Below are 16,009 nucleotides of genomic sequence, written 5' to 3'. Positions count from 1 at the left end.
TATGTCACCACAAAGATGCATAGTTTGTAGGGAAGAAAGAAGAAAAGGTGGGTTCTCAGTCAGGAATGTTATTTTTATGCAAAAGAAAGTATCCTTGTTGCTTTTTGCTCATAAGTCTCTATAAAATTTAGTGCAGTTCCCTTTGTGTGGTGTGTGACAACTAATGTCTTTGTTTTATTATATTTTGTTAAAATAGGGTTGCCCAGGTTGGGTTTGAACCCATTGACACAGTCTTCCTCATAGTAGAGGCTTGTATCCCATCACTAGCTCCAAATGTCAGCAGCTTTTAATAGCCTACTATATTTTCCCATTTCAAATCTTCATTGAAAAAGCTTAAGTTCTCTAGTTAAAAATGTATTTTAGTAAAATGAGTATTAGTTCAAAATATTGGTCTCACTCCTCACTTTGCATTCACAGAATATATTTCACAAGATTGGGATAAAAGTACAAGTATTTTATTAAGAACTTTTCTGTGCATAGAATTTATAAGATGGGGAAAAGCAAATGGAAGGACCTGCCTATAATCCCAACAGTCAGAAGGCTATGGCATGGGAATTGCTGTATGTAGCTAATAAGAAAATTAACCCGCAGAAAACAAAGATGTCATTTTGATGTAGTTACATGATTACATTTTTCTAGTGTCTCATAATGAGAGGATTTTATTTAATCTCTTATTTAGTCTCTTCAAGTTTTTTTTTCAGAAATTGCTATCAAATAGAAATTTATTTAAGCCTTTGATTTATTCAATATATTTTATTGATGGGCTTCTGGAATGGGCCTGGTTGTTTTTTCTAATGAGCACATTGTGTAGTGGGCATGTGTGCACAAGCATGCTACTACACACATGATCTTATACAGAATCTATGAAACCAATACTAGGGCAAAATGTTGCCCTGGTGCCACTCTCCTCTTGCCATTAGACGGTGCCTTTCATTGCTTGTTGAGGTTGTTACCTCCTTTTGGTTATAAAACTTTCAAGGCTCAGAGATTGTTTTTATTGGGTCTCTTTTCTGAAATAATCTTTTTAAATAACCTTTCAGATAGGAAGCTTCCTTAGAATCTACAGCCTCCATACCAAGCTTCAGCCAGTTAATTCAGAGTCCCCAACTTCCTTGGTAAGACTCGAGTTTCATCTTCATGGAGGAACCAGCTATGGTCGTGGGATCAGGGTCTTACCAGAAAGTAACTATGATGTGAATCAGCTGAAAAAGTGAGTATTTTAATATCCCTGCTTGGAAAATATAAATATGATAATCATTAGGTTAATTTACAAGGTAGCACACTTTCTGTAATATGTGACGCATTTGTCTTTTTCCTGTTCCCTTTTTGCCTTGCTGAGACTCTGATTGGGGCTCTGGTACCAGCTAGGTAGACTAGACCATGATCCACTGCTGAGCCCAGCTAGGCAGACTGGACCATGATCCACTGCTGATCCCAGCTAGGCAGACTGGACCATGATCCACTGCTGAGCCCAGCTAGGCAGACTGGACCATGATCCACTGCTGATCCCAGCTAGGCAGACTAGACCATGATCTATGCTGAGCCCAGCTAGGCAGACTGGACCATGATCCACTGCTGAGCCCAGCCAGGCAGACTGGACCATGATCTATGCTGAGCCCAGCTAGGCAGACTGGACCATGATCCACTGCTGAGCCCAGCTAGGCAGACTGGACCATGATCTGCTGCTGAGCCCAGCTAGGCAGACTAGACCATGATCCACTGCTGAGCCCAGCTAGGCAGACTGGACCATGATCTACTGCTGAGCCCAGCTAGGCAGACTGGACCATGATCCACTGCTGAGCCCAGCTAGGCAGACTGGACCATGATCTACTGCTGAGCCCAGTTAGGCAGACTGGACCATGATCTACTGCTGAGCCCAGCCAGGGAGACTGGACCATGATCCACTGCTGAGCCCAGCTAGGCAGACTGGACCATGGTCTACCGTTGAGCCCAGCTAGGCAGACTGGACCATGATCCACTGCTGAGCCCAGCTAGGCAGAATGGACTGTGATCTATGCTGAGCCCAGCTAGGCAGACTGGACCATGGTCTACCGTTGAGCCCAGCTAGGCAGACTGGACCATGATCTATGCTGAGCCCAGCTAGGCAGACTGGACCATGATCTATGCTAAGCCCAGCGAGGCAGACTGGACCATGATCTACTGTTGAGCCCAGCTAGGCAGACTGGACCATGATCTATGCTGAGCCCAGCTAGGCAGACTGGACCATGATCTATGCTAAGCCCAGCTAGGCAGACTGGACCATGATCTATGCTGAGCCCAGCTAGGCAGACTGGACCATGATCCACTGCTGAGCCCAGCTAGGCAGACTGGACCATGATCTACTGCTAAGCCCAGCTAGGCAGACTGGACCATGATCTACTGCTAAGCCCAGCTAGGCAGACTGGACCATGATCTATGCTGAGCCCAGCTAGGCAGACTGGACCATGATCCACTGCTGAGCCCAGCTAGGCAGACTGGACCATGATCTATGCTGAGCCCAGCTAGGCAGACTGGACCATGATCCACTGCTGAGCCCAGCGAGGCAGACTGGACCATGATCCACTGCTGAGCCCAGCCAGGCAGACTGGACCATGATCCACTGCTGAGCCCAGCCAGGCAGACTGGACCACACAGATAAATCTTCCTAGCCCTGTCTCCATGCTGCTTGTCTGTCCCTCTCCCCTTCCTCCCACCACCTGTCTTTTCCTTTCTTTCTGTTTAATAAGACAAAAGGAAAGTGAGATGTAGTAAAGCCACTATTTTAACTTGAGATTTTCAACAGTTATTTCTAAATTTGTTTTTATTGTGAAATGTTTTTATTCTCCATCTATTGTGATTGATTGTTTCACTGGGTGCACTAATCTGTGCTGCTATCCATGATCCCTCAGTCCAGGTCCTTCTGTCTTTTAGCATCTCTATTGAAAATCTGTTGTTCTAGTAGGTCTGCCTTCATGTGATTCTTGATCTTTATTTTCTTTTTTCCTCCTAGCCTTTAATACTTTTTTTTCCTGCTTTGTTCTTTTAGAATTTTTATTCTTGTGTATAATGGGGAATTTCCTTTCAAGTCCTGTCTATGTGTTCTGTGTGCTTCTGTATGCTTCTTATACTTTTATAGATATCTCTTCAAATTGGGAAATTTTCTGTTAATCTTTTGTTGAAAAAAAAAATGTGTCTCGTTCATATATTCCTATTATCCATAGATTTGACTTTTCATAGTGCCTGAAATTTTTTTTTTGATTGATGTACCTGTTTTTTAAAGAACTAAATTTCTCTCTCTTCTATGTCTTGTATTCAGTTGTTGAGGATTTACCTAAGAGATTTTGTTCCACATCCTTAGCTTTTTTCTTTTTTTCCTTCCAGTTTTATTTCAGTTATGGTTTTCTTTAGTGATTATTTATGTCTGTTAAATTCTCCTTTAAGGTCTTAAATTTTTACCATTATTTCAACTGTGTTTTCACATTCTACTTTAAGGCATTTATTCATACCATTTTTTGTGGTCTTTGAATGTAGTCATGGACTACATGTTAGAGTCCTTGTTTTATACTATGGCTAAATTGCTTTTCTCAGAGCAGTAGGCTTGCTGCCTTCTGGAGGAGGTATATTGTATCGACTGTTCATGTTTGTGTTTTTGCACTGTGACCTAGGCATCTAGAGTAACATTTGAGGTATTTCTTGGTATAGGTATCTGGTCTTATCTTTGTTATGTACATGTTGTGTTCTTTGGTTTCTTTTGCCCAATCTTTGTCTTCCCAAGTATAGCAGCTGTCGGGTCCTGGATTCCAGTTAAATGTTATGATGGCTTTGCCATCTCTTATAGATATAGTTATTCTGCTGGTTGGCAGGGAGTTACAGTGAAATGGAGATGGCCTAGAAAGAAAGGGTAGAAGGGGTAATGTTGAAGGATTACTGGGACCCTGGATCTGTACCAAGACCCTGGATCCCAAGGGGATGTGAACTAGGAGGAAGGATGCCTCTAGTGGGCAGGCTGCAGAAGGACTTAAAGTAAATGTAGAGAGAACAAAATGGAGGAGAAGGTAAATGTTGGTCCTTTGCTTGGTTCTCAACCTAGTGTGGCAACTGGAGTCTGTGATAACAAGGGTTTCTGCAGGTCAGTGGATCCATAAAGGAATGAAGATAAATGGGCTAGAGGGGAAGCTAAAAGGGGTTACCAGGTAAAACTGTGGTGGGCGTTGGAGGGTTGTACCCTCACTAAAATGCTGTGTCTCTAGGAGATGGGGCTTACTTTTAAAATCTTGAGTGATAGTATTCTAACTGCAAATGTTAGCATTACATTCCCAGGCTCTTTCTTTGATTGCCTTTAAAGTTTTCCATTGACCAACACTTCCACTCTTACTTCTTCTGAACTTTGATATTTATTTAGAAGGCGTTAGAGTTCTCAGATAATCTAGGAAAAGCTACAGGCCACCTGACTGGAATCTAACAAATTTTATAATTTCATGAACTGTATTTGGAGGATTCAACTGAACTTAGTATATTGACATTGTTATGCAATTTGACTTCGTATCTTTCCATTTTAGATCTTTAGAATCTGTAGATTTGGAAGCTATTCAGACCTCAGATGATACCTATCAATCAGACAATGAGAACTGTTCAAGTAAGGACAATTTATAAAATTGACATTTTACTTCCTCATAGTTTCATAAGTGTAATTTGATTGTTTTCTTCTGTGTGTGTGTTAGTTTTTTCTTCCATTTTTATTAAATTGGGTATTTCTTATTTACATTTCAATTGTTCTTCCCTTTCCCAGTTTCCAGGCCAACATCCCCCAACTCCTCCTCCTACCCGTCCCCTTCTATATGGGTGTTCACTCCCCATCCTCACTCCATTACCGCCTTCCCCCAACAATCACATTCACTGAGGGTTCAGTCTTGGCAGGACCAAGGGCTTCCCCTTCCACTGAGGCTCTTATTAGGTTATTCATTGCTACCTATGCAGTTGGAGCCCAGGGTCAGTCCATGTATATAGTCTTTGGGTAGTGGCTTAGTCCCTGGAAGCTGTGGTTGGTTGGCATTGTTGTGCATATGGAGTCTCAAGCCCCTTCAAACTCTGTCAGTCCTTTCACTGAATCCTTCAACGGGGGTCCGTTCTCAGTTCAGTGGTTTGCTGCTGGCATTCGCCTATGTATTTGCTGTATTCTGGCTATGTCTCTCAGGAGAGATCTACATCCGGTTCCTGTCGCCTGCACTTCTTTGCCTCATCCATCTTGTCTGTTTGGGTGGCTGTATATGTATGGGCCACATGTGGGGCAGGCTCTGAATGGGTGTTCCTTCTGTGTCTGTTTTAATCTTTACCTCTCTGTTCCCTGCCAAGGGTATTCTTGTTCCCCTTTTAAAGAAGCAGTGAAGCATTCACATTTTGATCATCTGTCTTCAGTTTCATGTGTTCTGTGCATCTAGGGCAATTTGAGCATTTGGGCTAATAGCCACTTATCAATGAGTGCATACCATGTATGTCTTTCTGTGATTGGGTTAGCTCACTCAGGATGATGTTTTCCAGTTCCATCCATTTGCCTATAAATTTCATAAAGTCATTGTTTTTGATCACTGAGTAATATTCCATTGTGTAGATGTACCACATTTTCTGTATCCATTCCTCTGTTGAAGAGCATCTGGGTTCTTTCCAGCTTCTGACTATTATAAATAAGGCTGCTATGAACATAGTGGAGCATGTGTCTTTTTTTATATGTTGGGGCATCTTGTGGGTATATGCCCAAGAGAGGTATAGCTGGGTCCTCAGGCAGTTCAATGTCCAATTTTCTGAGGAAACTCCAGACTGATGTCCAGAATGGGTGTATCAGTCTGCAATCCTACCAACAATGGAGGAGTGTTCCTCTTTCTCCACATCCTTGCCAGCATTTGCTGTCACCTGAGTTTTTGATCTTAGCCATTCTCACTGGTGTGAGGTGAAATCTCAGGGTTGTTTTGATTTGCATTTCCCTTATGACTAAAGATGTTGAACATTTCTTTTGGTGCTTCTCAGCCATTCAGCATTCCTCAGCTGTGAACTCTTTGTTTAGCTCTGAACCCCATTTTTTAATAGGGTTATTTGTGTCCCTGCAGTCTAACTTCTTGAGTTCTTTGTATATTTTGATATAAGTCCTCTATCAGTTGTAGGATTAGTAAAGATCTTTTCTCAATCTATTGGTTGTCCTTTTGTCCTAACGACAGTGTCCTTTGCCTTACAGAAGCTTTGCAATTTTATGAGATCCCATTTGTCAATTCTTGATCTTAGAGCATAAGCCATTGGTTTTCAGGAAATTTTCTTCAGTGCCCATGTGTTCGAGATGCTTCCCCACTTTTTCTTCTATTAGTTTGAGTGTATCTGGTTTGATGTGGAGGTCCTTTAACCCTTGGACTTAAGCTTTGTACAGGGTGATAAGCATGGATCGATCTGCATTCTTGTACATGCTGAACCAGCACCATTTGCTGAAAATGCTATCTTTTTTCCATTGGATGGTTTTGGCTCCTTTGTCAAAAATCAAGTGACCATACATGTGTGGGTTCATTTCTGGATCTTCAATTCTATTCCACTGCTCTATCTGTCTGTTTCTGTTCCAATACCATGCAGTTTTTATCACTATTGCTCTGTAATACTGCTTGAGTTCAGGGATAGTGATTCCCCCTGAAGTCCTTTTATTGTTGAGGATAGTTTTAGCTATCCTGGGTTTTTTGTTATTCCAGATGAATTTGGAAATTGTTCTGTCTATCTCTCTGAAGAATTGGATTGGTATTTTGATGGGGATTGCATTGAATCTGTAAATCGCTATTGGTAAAATGACCATTTTTACTATATTATTCATGCCAATCCATGAGCATGGGAGATCTTTACATCTTCTGAGATCTTCAATTTCTTTCTTCAGAGGCTTGAAGTTCTTATCATACAGATCTTTCACTTCCTTGGTTAAAGTCACACCGAGGTATTTTATATTATATGGGACTATTATGAAGGGTTTCGTTTCCCTAATTTCTTTCTTGGCTTCTCTCTCTTGTGTGTATAGGAAGGCTACTAATTTATTTGAGTTAATTTTATACCCAGCCACTTAGCTGAAGGTGTTTATCAGGTTTTGTAGTTCTCTGGTGGAACTTTTGGGATCACTTAAATATATTATCATATCATCTGCAAATAGTGATATTTTGACCTCTTCTTTTCCGATCTGTATCCCCTTGACCTCCTTTTGTTGTCTGATTGCTCTGGCTAGAACTTCAAGAACTATATTGAATAAGTAGGGAGAGGGTGGGCAGCCTTGTCTAGTCCCTGATTTTAGTGGGATTGCTTCAAGTTTCTCTCCATTTAGTTTAATGTTAGCAACTGGTTTGCTGTATATGGCTTTTACTATGTTTAGGTATGGGTATTGAATTCTTATTCTTTCCAGGACTTTTATCATGAAGGGGTGCTGAATTTTGTCAAATGCTTTCTCAGCATTTAATGAAATGATCGTGTGGTTTTCTTCTTTCAGTTTATTTATATAGTGGATCACGTTGATGGTTTTCTGTATATTGAACCTTCCCTGCATGCCTGGGATGAAGCCTACTTGATAATGGTGGATGATTGTTTTGATGTGCTCTTGGATTCGGTTTGCCAGAATTTTTTTGAGTATTTTTGCGTCGATATTCATAAGGGAAATTGGTCTGAAGTTCTCTTTCTTTGTTGGGTCTTTGTGTGGTTTAGGTATAAGAGTAATTGTGGCTTCATAGAAGGAATTCGGTAGTGCTCCATCTGCTTCAATTTTTTGGAATAGTTTGGATAGTATTGGTATGAGGTCTTCTATGAACATCTGATAGAATTCTGCACTGAACCCATCTGGACCGGGGCTCTTTTTGGTTGGGAGACCTTTAATGACTGCTTCTATTTCTTTAGGAGTTATGGAGTTGTTTAAATGGTTTATCTGTTCCTGATTTAACTTTGGTACCTGGTATCTGTCTAGGAAAGTGTCCATTTTCTGCAGATTTTCAAGTTTTGTTGAATATAGGATTTTGCAGTAAGATCTGATGATTTTTTGAATTTCCTCTGATTCTGTAATTATGTCTCGCTTTTCATTTCTTATTTAGTTAATTTGGATTGTGTCCTCTGGTTAGTCTGGTTAAGGGTTTATCTATCTTGTTGACTTTCTCAAAGAACCAACTTTTGGTTCTGTTGATTCTTTGTATGGTTCTTTTGGATTCTACCTGGCTGATTTCAGCTCTGAGTTTGATTATTTTCTGCCTTCTATTCTCATGGGTGTATTTGCTTCTTTTTGTTCTAGAGCTTTTAGGTGTGCTGTCAAGCTGCTGATATATGCTCTCTCCTGTTTCTTTATGCAGGCACTCAGAGCTATGAGTTTTCCTCTTAGCACAGCTTTCATTGTGTCCCATAAGTTTGGGTATGTTGTGCCTTCATTTTCATTAAATTCTAAGAAGTCTTTAATTTCTTTATTTCTTCCTTGACCAGGTTATCATTGAGTAGAGCATTGTTCATCTTCCATGTATATGTGGGCGTTCTTCCCTTATTGTTGAAGAGCAGCTTTAGCCCTTGGTGGTCTGACAGGACGCATGGGATTATTTCTATCTTTCTGTATCTATTGAGGCCTGTTTTATGACCAATTATATGGTCAATGTTGGAGAAAGTTCCCTGAGGTGGTGAGAAGAAGGTATATCCTTTTGTTTTAGGATAGAATGTTCTATAAATATCTGTGAAGTCCATTTAGCTCATGACTTCTCTTAGTCTGTCTATGTCTCTGTTTAATTTCTATTTCCATGATCTGTCCATTGATGAGAGTGGGATGTTGAAATCTCCTACTATTATTGTGTGAGGTGCAATGTGTGCTTTGAGCTTTAGTAAGGTTTCTTTTATGAATGTAGGTGCCCTTGTATTTGGAGCAAAGATATTTAGGATTGAGAGTTCATCTTGGTGGAATTTTCCTTTGATGAATATGAAGTGTCCTTCATTATCTTTTTTGATGACTGTTAGTTGAAAATTCATTTTTTTTTCGATATTAGAATGGCTACTCCAGCTTGCTTCTTCTGACCATTTGCGTGGAAAGTTGAGGTAGAATTTCACTCTGAGGTTGTCTTTGTCTCTGAGGTGTTTTTCCTGTAGGCAGCAGAATTCAGGGTCCTCATTGTGTTTCCAGCTTGTTACTCTATGTCTTTTTTATTGGGGAGTTGAGTCCATTGATGTTGAGAGATATTAAGGAATAGTGATTGTTGCTTCCTGTTATATTCGTATTTGGATGTGAGGTTATGTTTGTGTGCTGTTTTTCTCTTTTGTTGTTGTTGTTGTTGTTGTTGTTGCCAAGACTATTAGTTTCTTGCTTTTTCTAGTTTGTAGCTTGCCTCCTTATGTTGGACTTTGCCATTTATTATCCTTTGTAGGGCTGGATTTGTAGAAAGATTTTGTGTAAATTTTGTTTTTTCATGGAATATCTTGGTTTCTCCATCTATGTTAATTGAGAGTTTTGCTGGATACAGTAACTTGGGCTGGCGTTTGTGTTCTCTTAGGGTCTGTATGACCTCTGTCCAGGATCTTTTGGCTTACATAATCTCTGATGAGAAGTCAGTTGTGATTCTGAAATGTCTGCCTTTATATGTTACTTGATCTTTTTCCCTTACTGCTTTTAATATTCTTTCCTTGTTTTGTACATTTGGTGTTTTTCACAGAACATGTGAAACTCAGGAAGTATGACCAAAATGCGAATATCCTTGGGAGGGAATAGGGAGACAAAGTTTAGAACAGAGGCTGAAGAAACACCCATTCAGAGCCTGCCCCACGAGTGGCCCATACATATACAGCCATCCAATTAGACAAGATGGATGAAGCAAAGAAGTGCATGCTGACAGGAAACGGAGGTAGAGCTCTCCTGAGAGACACAGCCAGAATAAGGCAAATACATAGGAGAATGCCAGCAGCAAACCACTGAACTGAGAACGGGACCCCCGTTGAAGGATTCAGAAAAAGGACTGAAAGAGCTTGAAGGGGCTTGAGACCCCATATGAACAACAATGCCAACCAACCAGAGCTTCCAGGATTAAGCCACTACCCAAAGACTATACATGGACTGACCCTGTGCTCCAGCCTCATAGGTAGCAATGAATAGCCTAGTAAGAGCACCAGTGGAAGGGGAAGCCCTTGGTCCTGCCAAGACTGAACCCCCAGTGAACGGGTTTGTGGAGGGAAGTACAGTAATGCGGGGAGAATGTGCAGGGGAACACCCATGTAGAACAGGAGGTTGAGATGGGATTAGGAAGATGTCGGCCTAGAAACTGGGAAAGGGAATAACAATTTAAGTGTAAATAAGAAATTTCCAATTTAAGAAAGATGGAGAAAAAAAAAACTTTAAAAATAGAAATTTAAACCTCCCCCCCAAAAAAAAGAAAAAGAGAGGAGAGATGTTGCTTATCAAATTTGGTGACCCAGCCTGTGTATCATTGATTAGACTTATTTTGAATATATAAATAAATTGGGGAAAAAGACAGTGGAGCATTTGCTTAGCCTTTCGTCTGGATACAGTTCCATAGTTTCAATTTTACATTGTTTCTGAATCATATTTTATATAGCTATATGTATTGTATGATTCCTTTTCTCTTCCTGTAGGCCCTGAATCAGACTCAGTTTCCCTGTATGAGATGGAAAGATGCCAGCAACTCTGTGCTACAAGTAAGACCTTTTCCAGTGTAGTACCCAACATATAGATACCTGTCTGTGCATTTCTGACCCAGTCCCTTCATATTCATTAAGTGTTTATAGTTATCTCTTATTCACATGCCTCATCCTGCATTGGTGGATGGGAGCTCATATATGTGTTTTTGTATAATGGATATGTATTTTAAATTCATACCCTTAAAATTTATATTATTCATGGCATCAGGTGTGTTTTAGTTTAATGGTATAACTTCTATTCCGACATTAATTATAATGAAATTATATTCTATGTTAAAATTGTACACATTAGAAACTCTCTATCCTATTTTCCCAAACTTTAATATTAGCAGTGATAGTACATAGCTATTACATATATCCTTATTATTTCAGATAAGTTGATAAAACCTTTTTTTGTAAAAAAATTAAGTAGTGATCAGAATTTAATTAAATAGTTCATTAAATGTATACTGCTATATAGAAGGAGTTTCTCCTGTTGAAGAAAGGAGATGTATATATGTAATGGAAGACTAAAATATCATCTTTTATTGGGATAGAAAATGACGTATACTGAGACTTTAGACATTACACATTAATTCTCGCAGGTGTACTGTAGAGAGGCAGTGACTTGCAGGAGGTAAGCACAGAGAGTTTACATTCAGATCTTGGCTTATGAAAATGTCCCAGGTATCTGTGGCCAAAAACCAAAGAAAATCCACATTTAGGACAAGGGAATTAGAGATAAATCAAGAACATCCTGGATTTCTAGAAATTAAAGGCATTCTTGGCTAACAGAGAATATCAAATGTGGGACATTGTGATAATCGTCAAAGTAATGTTAGTGATGGGTTAGAATTCAGCGAGTAAAGCTGGGATGTATGAACTCTGCTCGCTAATGAGGAAATAAAATGGGTTGAATAGAAAAGTCTTCAAGGCTTAATGACTAGTAAATGTAAAAATGAAAATAGTAAAACACCATTTTGCTACCATGATGGTAATTATTATTTCATTTGTGAATCATAAATCAGTAGGTTTTAAACTACTAGATTATTAAGGGTTGATAAAGAAGAACACATTTACTCTCTGCTAGTTACAAGAGTGGGAATAGAGTTAAGTCGAACATCCTTTAATTATCTGTACCAGGTTCCCTCCCCAGAGGAGAAGGTGTGTTCTCATAGGCTTTATATTGCATGTATTGAGAAGTACCGTGCCACATATAAAGTCTCTATGCAAACAATGAATGATCAACATCTCAGAGTGAGAAAATTCCAGCCACAACTAAATTAATATGTACTCAGTAAAATAAGTAGGTGCACTTTTAAAGTCAGTGTCATAGGCAAATAAATAAGTAGATTAAAGATAATCCTGTTGACATCAGGATACACAAAAGATAAATATTCATTGTTTAGGATTATAGCACAAAGTCAAAAGATATTTGGAGAGGGGTAAGTATCTGGTAATCCCATAAAAGGGTTAAGTCTGTGTTAATTCTTTGAAAGAGGCACTGTAGCAGTATGAAGGAAATAAAATTGTTTTCATGAAATACTGATGTGTTTGGAGGAATCAGGACATTTTCTGGAGACTGTCCCCAGTAATAATGTAACAATAAGTTCACAGGGAGACAGAGATGAGGTACGCCCAAAGCGTAGAGTAAATGTGCCAGCATTAACTGTGGGTGAATTGTTTAGAAGTATAGTTAGGAGGTCTTTACATTATCACAGGATTTTTGAAGTTTGAAAGTAATACGAAGTGTAAAACTTCTAACATCTTACTGTAGTGTGTGAAGTGAAGCAAGTGTTTCATTTTATTTTAGATTTGTCAGGTGTGCCCAGCAGGGAAGTATTTCACTGTAAGTCCTCAGCCATTTACAACTCAGAGGAAATGTCTGTGAGAGTTTTGGTGTATTGAAGCTGTGAATGAACCTATTTTTATGCATGTCTGAGCCCTGCTTGGGTATTCTTAAATTCTGTTTTCTAGAAGAGGGGAGTGTCACCCCAGAATATCCAAAAGGCTGCATAACACCTTCATTACTAAGCTATTTAGAGTAAACTCATCCAGACAAGTGAAACCTTTCAATTTTCTATTTCCCAGTTATTTGTTCTGTTTTTATGCTTCTCTGCTGTTGTGATTCTAAGTTCTTCCCTATGCCCCTTCCACACACCCCATCCATCGTCCCCCCTTTCTGCCTATAAAATAAACCCCTTCTCTTTCAAACTCTGTGGCTCACTGTGATAATTGGGTTCCCCTAGTAACCTTTCCATTCTGAGGCTCTGAGTCATGAATAAAGGAAAGTTCAATACAGTCTTGAGTTGGAATACGCAGGTCAAGAGCCCATGTGACAACTCCTGTTTAACAAATGTGTTTTGTCACATCTCTTAGTCAAATTCCACTTAGAAAGTAAGCTGTTGCCTGGCATAGGTTGTCTAAGAGATCGGCATTCTTTACAGGTGCCATTCATTTTCTTGCTGAATAAACCCCACTGTTTTCCCTAAGTTAGAATTTTCTGAGAATTTCTACAAGTCCCATATAGAAATACTTACATATCCATTATATAATTAAAATATTCCTCTTTTCAATAATTCAGTACCAATATACCTCTTTCGTGCCTGGCTCTGCGTTCATGGGCCTAGATCCACACCTGGAAATAATTGTGATCATAACTGAGATAAATTTGATTTTATGGTATATATTTGCTTTAGGAAAATTCATGCTGAACATACTTAAGACCCCATACTTTATTCTGACTTAATGTAAAACTTCTCTACAGAACTTACAGATTACCATTGTTTAGAGAAGACATCGTTGTGTGCCATTTTGAAGCAAAGTGCTCCTCGACAATATCGAATCATAGCAAAGCTAAGATCATACATGCCCAGAAGACTTTTACAGTCTGTGAAACTCCTTTGTCCTAAATGTCATTTATTGTAAGTATTTTCTAAAATTAAAAGAAAAGTTACCATGGCAAAATTGGACGAGTCTATGATGTCACTCAGTATGCTGTAGGTGGGCATCATTGTAAACAAGCGGATTCTGGCCAAGAGGATCAGTGTGGGGATGGAGGACATCAAGCACTCAAAGAGCTAAGACAGCTTCCTGAAGTGGATGAAGGAGAACATTCAGAAGAATGAGGAAGCCAAAGAGGTCACCTGGATTCAGCTGAAGTGCCAGCCTGTGCTAGCCAGAGATAAACACTTCCTCAGGACTAATGGAAGGAGCCTGAGCCACTAGAGCCCATTCTATATGATTCTGTGGCCTAATATCCAAAAAAGAAATAAAGGGTTTAGATTGCTAGAGAAAAAAAATATTAATTGAGGAATCTGTTTTCTGAAAAATTATGAAGATTTTAGGTAATTTATAAAACAGTACCAGATTATATTTCATTTAATACTGCAGTATTATATTGTTCTTCAAGAATAAAGCTGTGCTGTAATTTCCTTTTAGACAAATAAGTATCTTATCAAGTATAAGAGATTACATAAACATGAAAGCCCAGTTGGTGACAGAATTAGGATAAACACTTCAGCCTTTTAATTTCAAGCCATGGTGTTTTTATTGCATGGTAGTTTATCTGACTAGTGTGAATTACTAATTATTAAAGATAGATGAAGCTAATAATGCTTTAAAGAAGTTTCCCTGTGACAGTGAGATTAGCTGGGTTGAAGATATGACTACTTGTAAAAGACAACAGATTGGGACTGGGAATAACTGTAGGTCACCTAGGACTCTAGAATTGGCATGGGCCAGAGAAGTGGATCAACAGGTGAAGACACCCGCTCTCAAGCCTGATGACCTGTGTAAAGTTCTTGTGACCAACATTGTAGGAGATTGGCACGTGGGTACCCACACAGACAAAATCTTTCTGATTATGGTATGTATTTACCTACCCACAAAATGTTAAACACCTATTGAGTGAAATCTATTAAATTTGAAAAGTGAATTATCTCCTTAATTTAGGAGAGTTTAACTGGTTTAATCTGCATATAAAATATTTAAATTCATTGTAGATTATTTGTGATTATGTGTGAGTGTTTTGCCTAGATGTATGTACATGTACCATGTGTTTATCTGGTGCCCTTAAAGTTGAGAACTAGAGTTACAAATCTTAAATCACCATGTGGGTGCTGGGAAATGAACCTAGGTTCTCTGCAGGAGAAGCACATGCTTTTAACCACTGAGTTATCTCTTCAGCCCCTAAACTAGTTTTCTTTTTGAGTAATTTATTAAATTGTAATTGCTGTGAGTATAACTACATTGTTTGCTGATATTTTGTTACGAACCATTTTAGGCAAGAAGTTCCATATGATGAAAATGTGGATAAAATTTTGCAAGATGCATCAGGTAAAGCCCCAGACTACAAGCTGCATGGTACACCATTATATGACTCAGAAGTCTGGACCACAAAAGGCCAAGAGGGACGGCAGGTTGCTGTTCATTTTGTAAAGAATGATGGAATCCTTCCTCACTCAAGTGAATGTCTAGTTTTGATAGAAGGTAAGATACTTAGTATTGGGTATTTTAAATATTATTTTGTACATATTTTCCTATTATTAACTTATGTCCACCTACTACTTATACAGTAAATGTACTATTAATTAAATTTCTCAAAACAGTATACAAGATTCAAATATATATAAGCACACACACCTATTTGAATTGCATTTTTAAATTATGCATTAAAGTCACATTTGTTTATTTCAGTACTTTGTTCAATTCTGTCTCAGTGGATCTAGTTCATTGACCAATTGCTTATGTGAAGCTGTCAATGTCCTAGCCTCTGTGTTTCAATGTTGGGTCATAATACTGGGATGAAAATTCTCAACTAAAGATACTTGAGTCAGAGAAAGGAGCCATGAAAAAGCATATTAATATGACAACTCTGAGATTGAATTAGTGCTGTTTATTCCTGTGCTTTTTGCATCTAATTATTATGTAACTTCATATTTCTCTTTGTCATGCAAAGTTCAAACTTTCTTTCAAAATTTGTAACTCCCTGTTCTGTGCATTTCTTTGTAGCACTTGCTGTATTCCACATTTTACATTCTGTATCTTGTTCTGATTCTCTGTGCTGCTAAAGAATTTCTTTTTTTTTTTTTTTTTTAAACAGGAGGACGGCTCTGTGAAATCTATAAACTGTCAAGCATGTTTCACAGTGTGATTCCTGTGAAGTCTGGCCCTGAGGACCTGGAGCTCCTAGACCTTGCAGCACCATTCCTCATACGAGGAAAGGTGTGTCATTATGGGTGTGTGTTTTTTGGGGGGATCTGGGCAATTCAACAGTATCTCTTTTCCTTACTCTCCATTGCTTACCTGCTATTGCTTACGCACTTCTTTGCTCAGTTGATCCTTAATTGTGCCTGTTCTTACTTGTACAAAG

General features: G+C 38.9%; 1 protein-coding gene across 20 annotated transcripts in view; it reads left to right on the top strand.

Annotated features, from left to right (window-relative positions):
- Pot1b (protection of telomeres 1B) overlaps positions 1 to 16,009 on the top strand; it is a 58,245-nt gene that overhangs the window by 22,263 nt on the left and 19,973 nt on the right. For 17 of the 20 annotated variants that reach the window (XM_063267869.1, XM_039084415.2, XM_006244268.4 and 14 more), the window contains 6 exons: positions 1,041 to 1,210; positions 4,539 to 4,615; positions 10,591 to 10,653; positions 13,403 to 13,559; positions 14,921 to 15,126; positions 15,740 to 15,875. In XM_063267869.1, the coding sequence (XP_063123939.1) occupies positions 1,041 to 1,210; positions 4,539 to 4,615; positions 10,591 to 10,653; positions 13,403 to 13,559; positions 14,921 to 15,126; positions 15,740 to 15,875 (809 nt within the window). Of the gene's footprint in view, positions 1 to 1,040; positions 1,211 to 4,538; positions 4,616 to 10,590; positions 10,654 to 13,402; positions 13,560 to 14,920; positions 15,127 to 15,739; positions 15,876 to 16,009 lie in introns of those variants that run through there. The other 3 variants (XR_010054687.1, XM_063267872.1, XM_039084426.2) reach the window with 2 other exon arrangements.

The sequence above is a fragment of the Rattus norvegicus genome, chromosome 9 (genome assembly GCF_036323735.1).
Source record: "Rattus norvegicus strain BN/NHsdMcwi chromosome 9, GRCr8, whole genome shotgun sequence".
Classification (NCBI taxonomy): domain Eukaryota; kingdom Metazoa; phylum Chordata; class Mammalia; order Rodentia; family Muridae; genus Rattus; species Rattus norvegicus.
The sequence above is the reverse complement of the archived record's forward strand: the minus strand, read 5'-3'. Positions and strand labels throughout refer to the sequence as shown.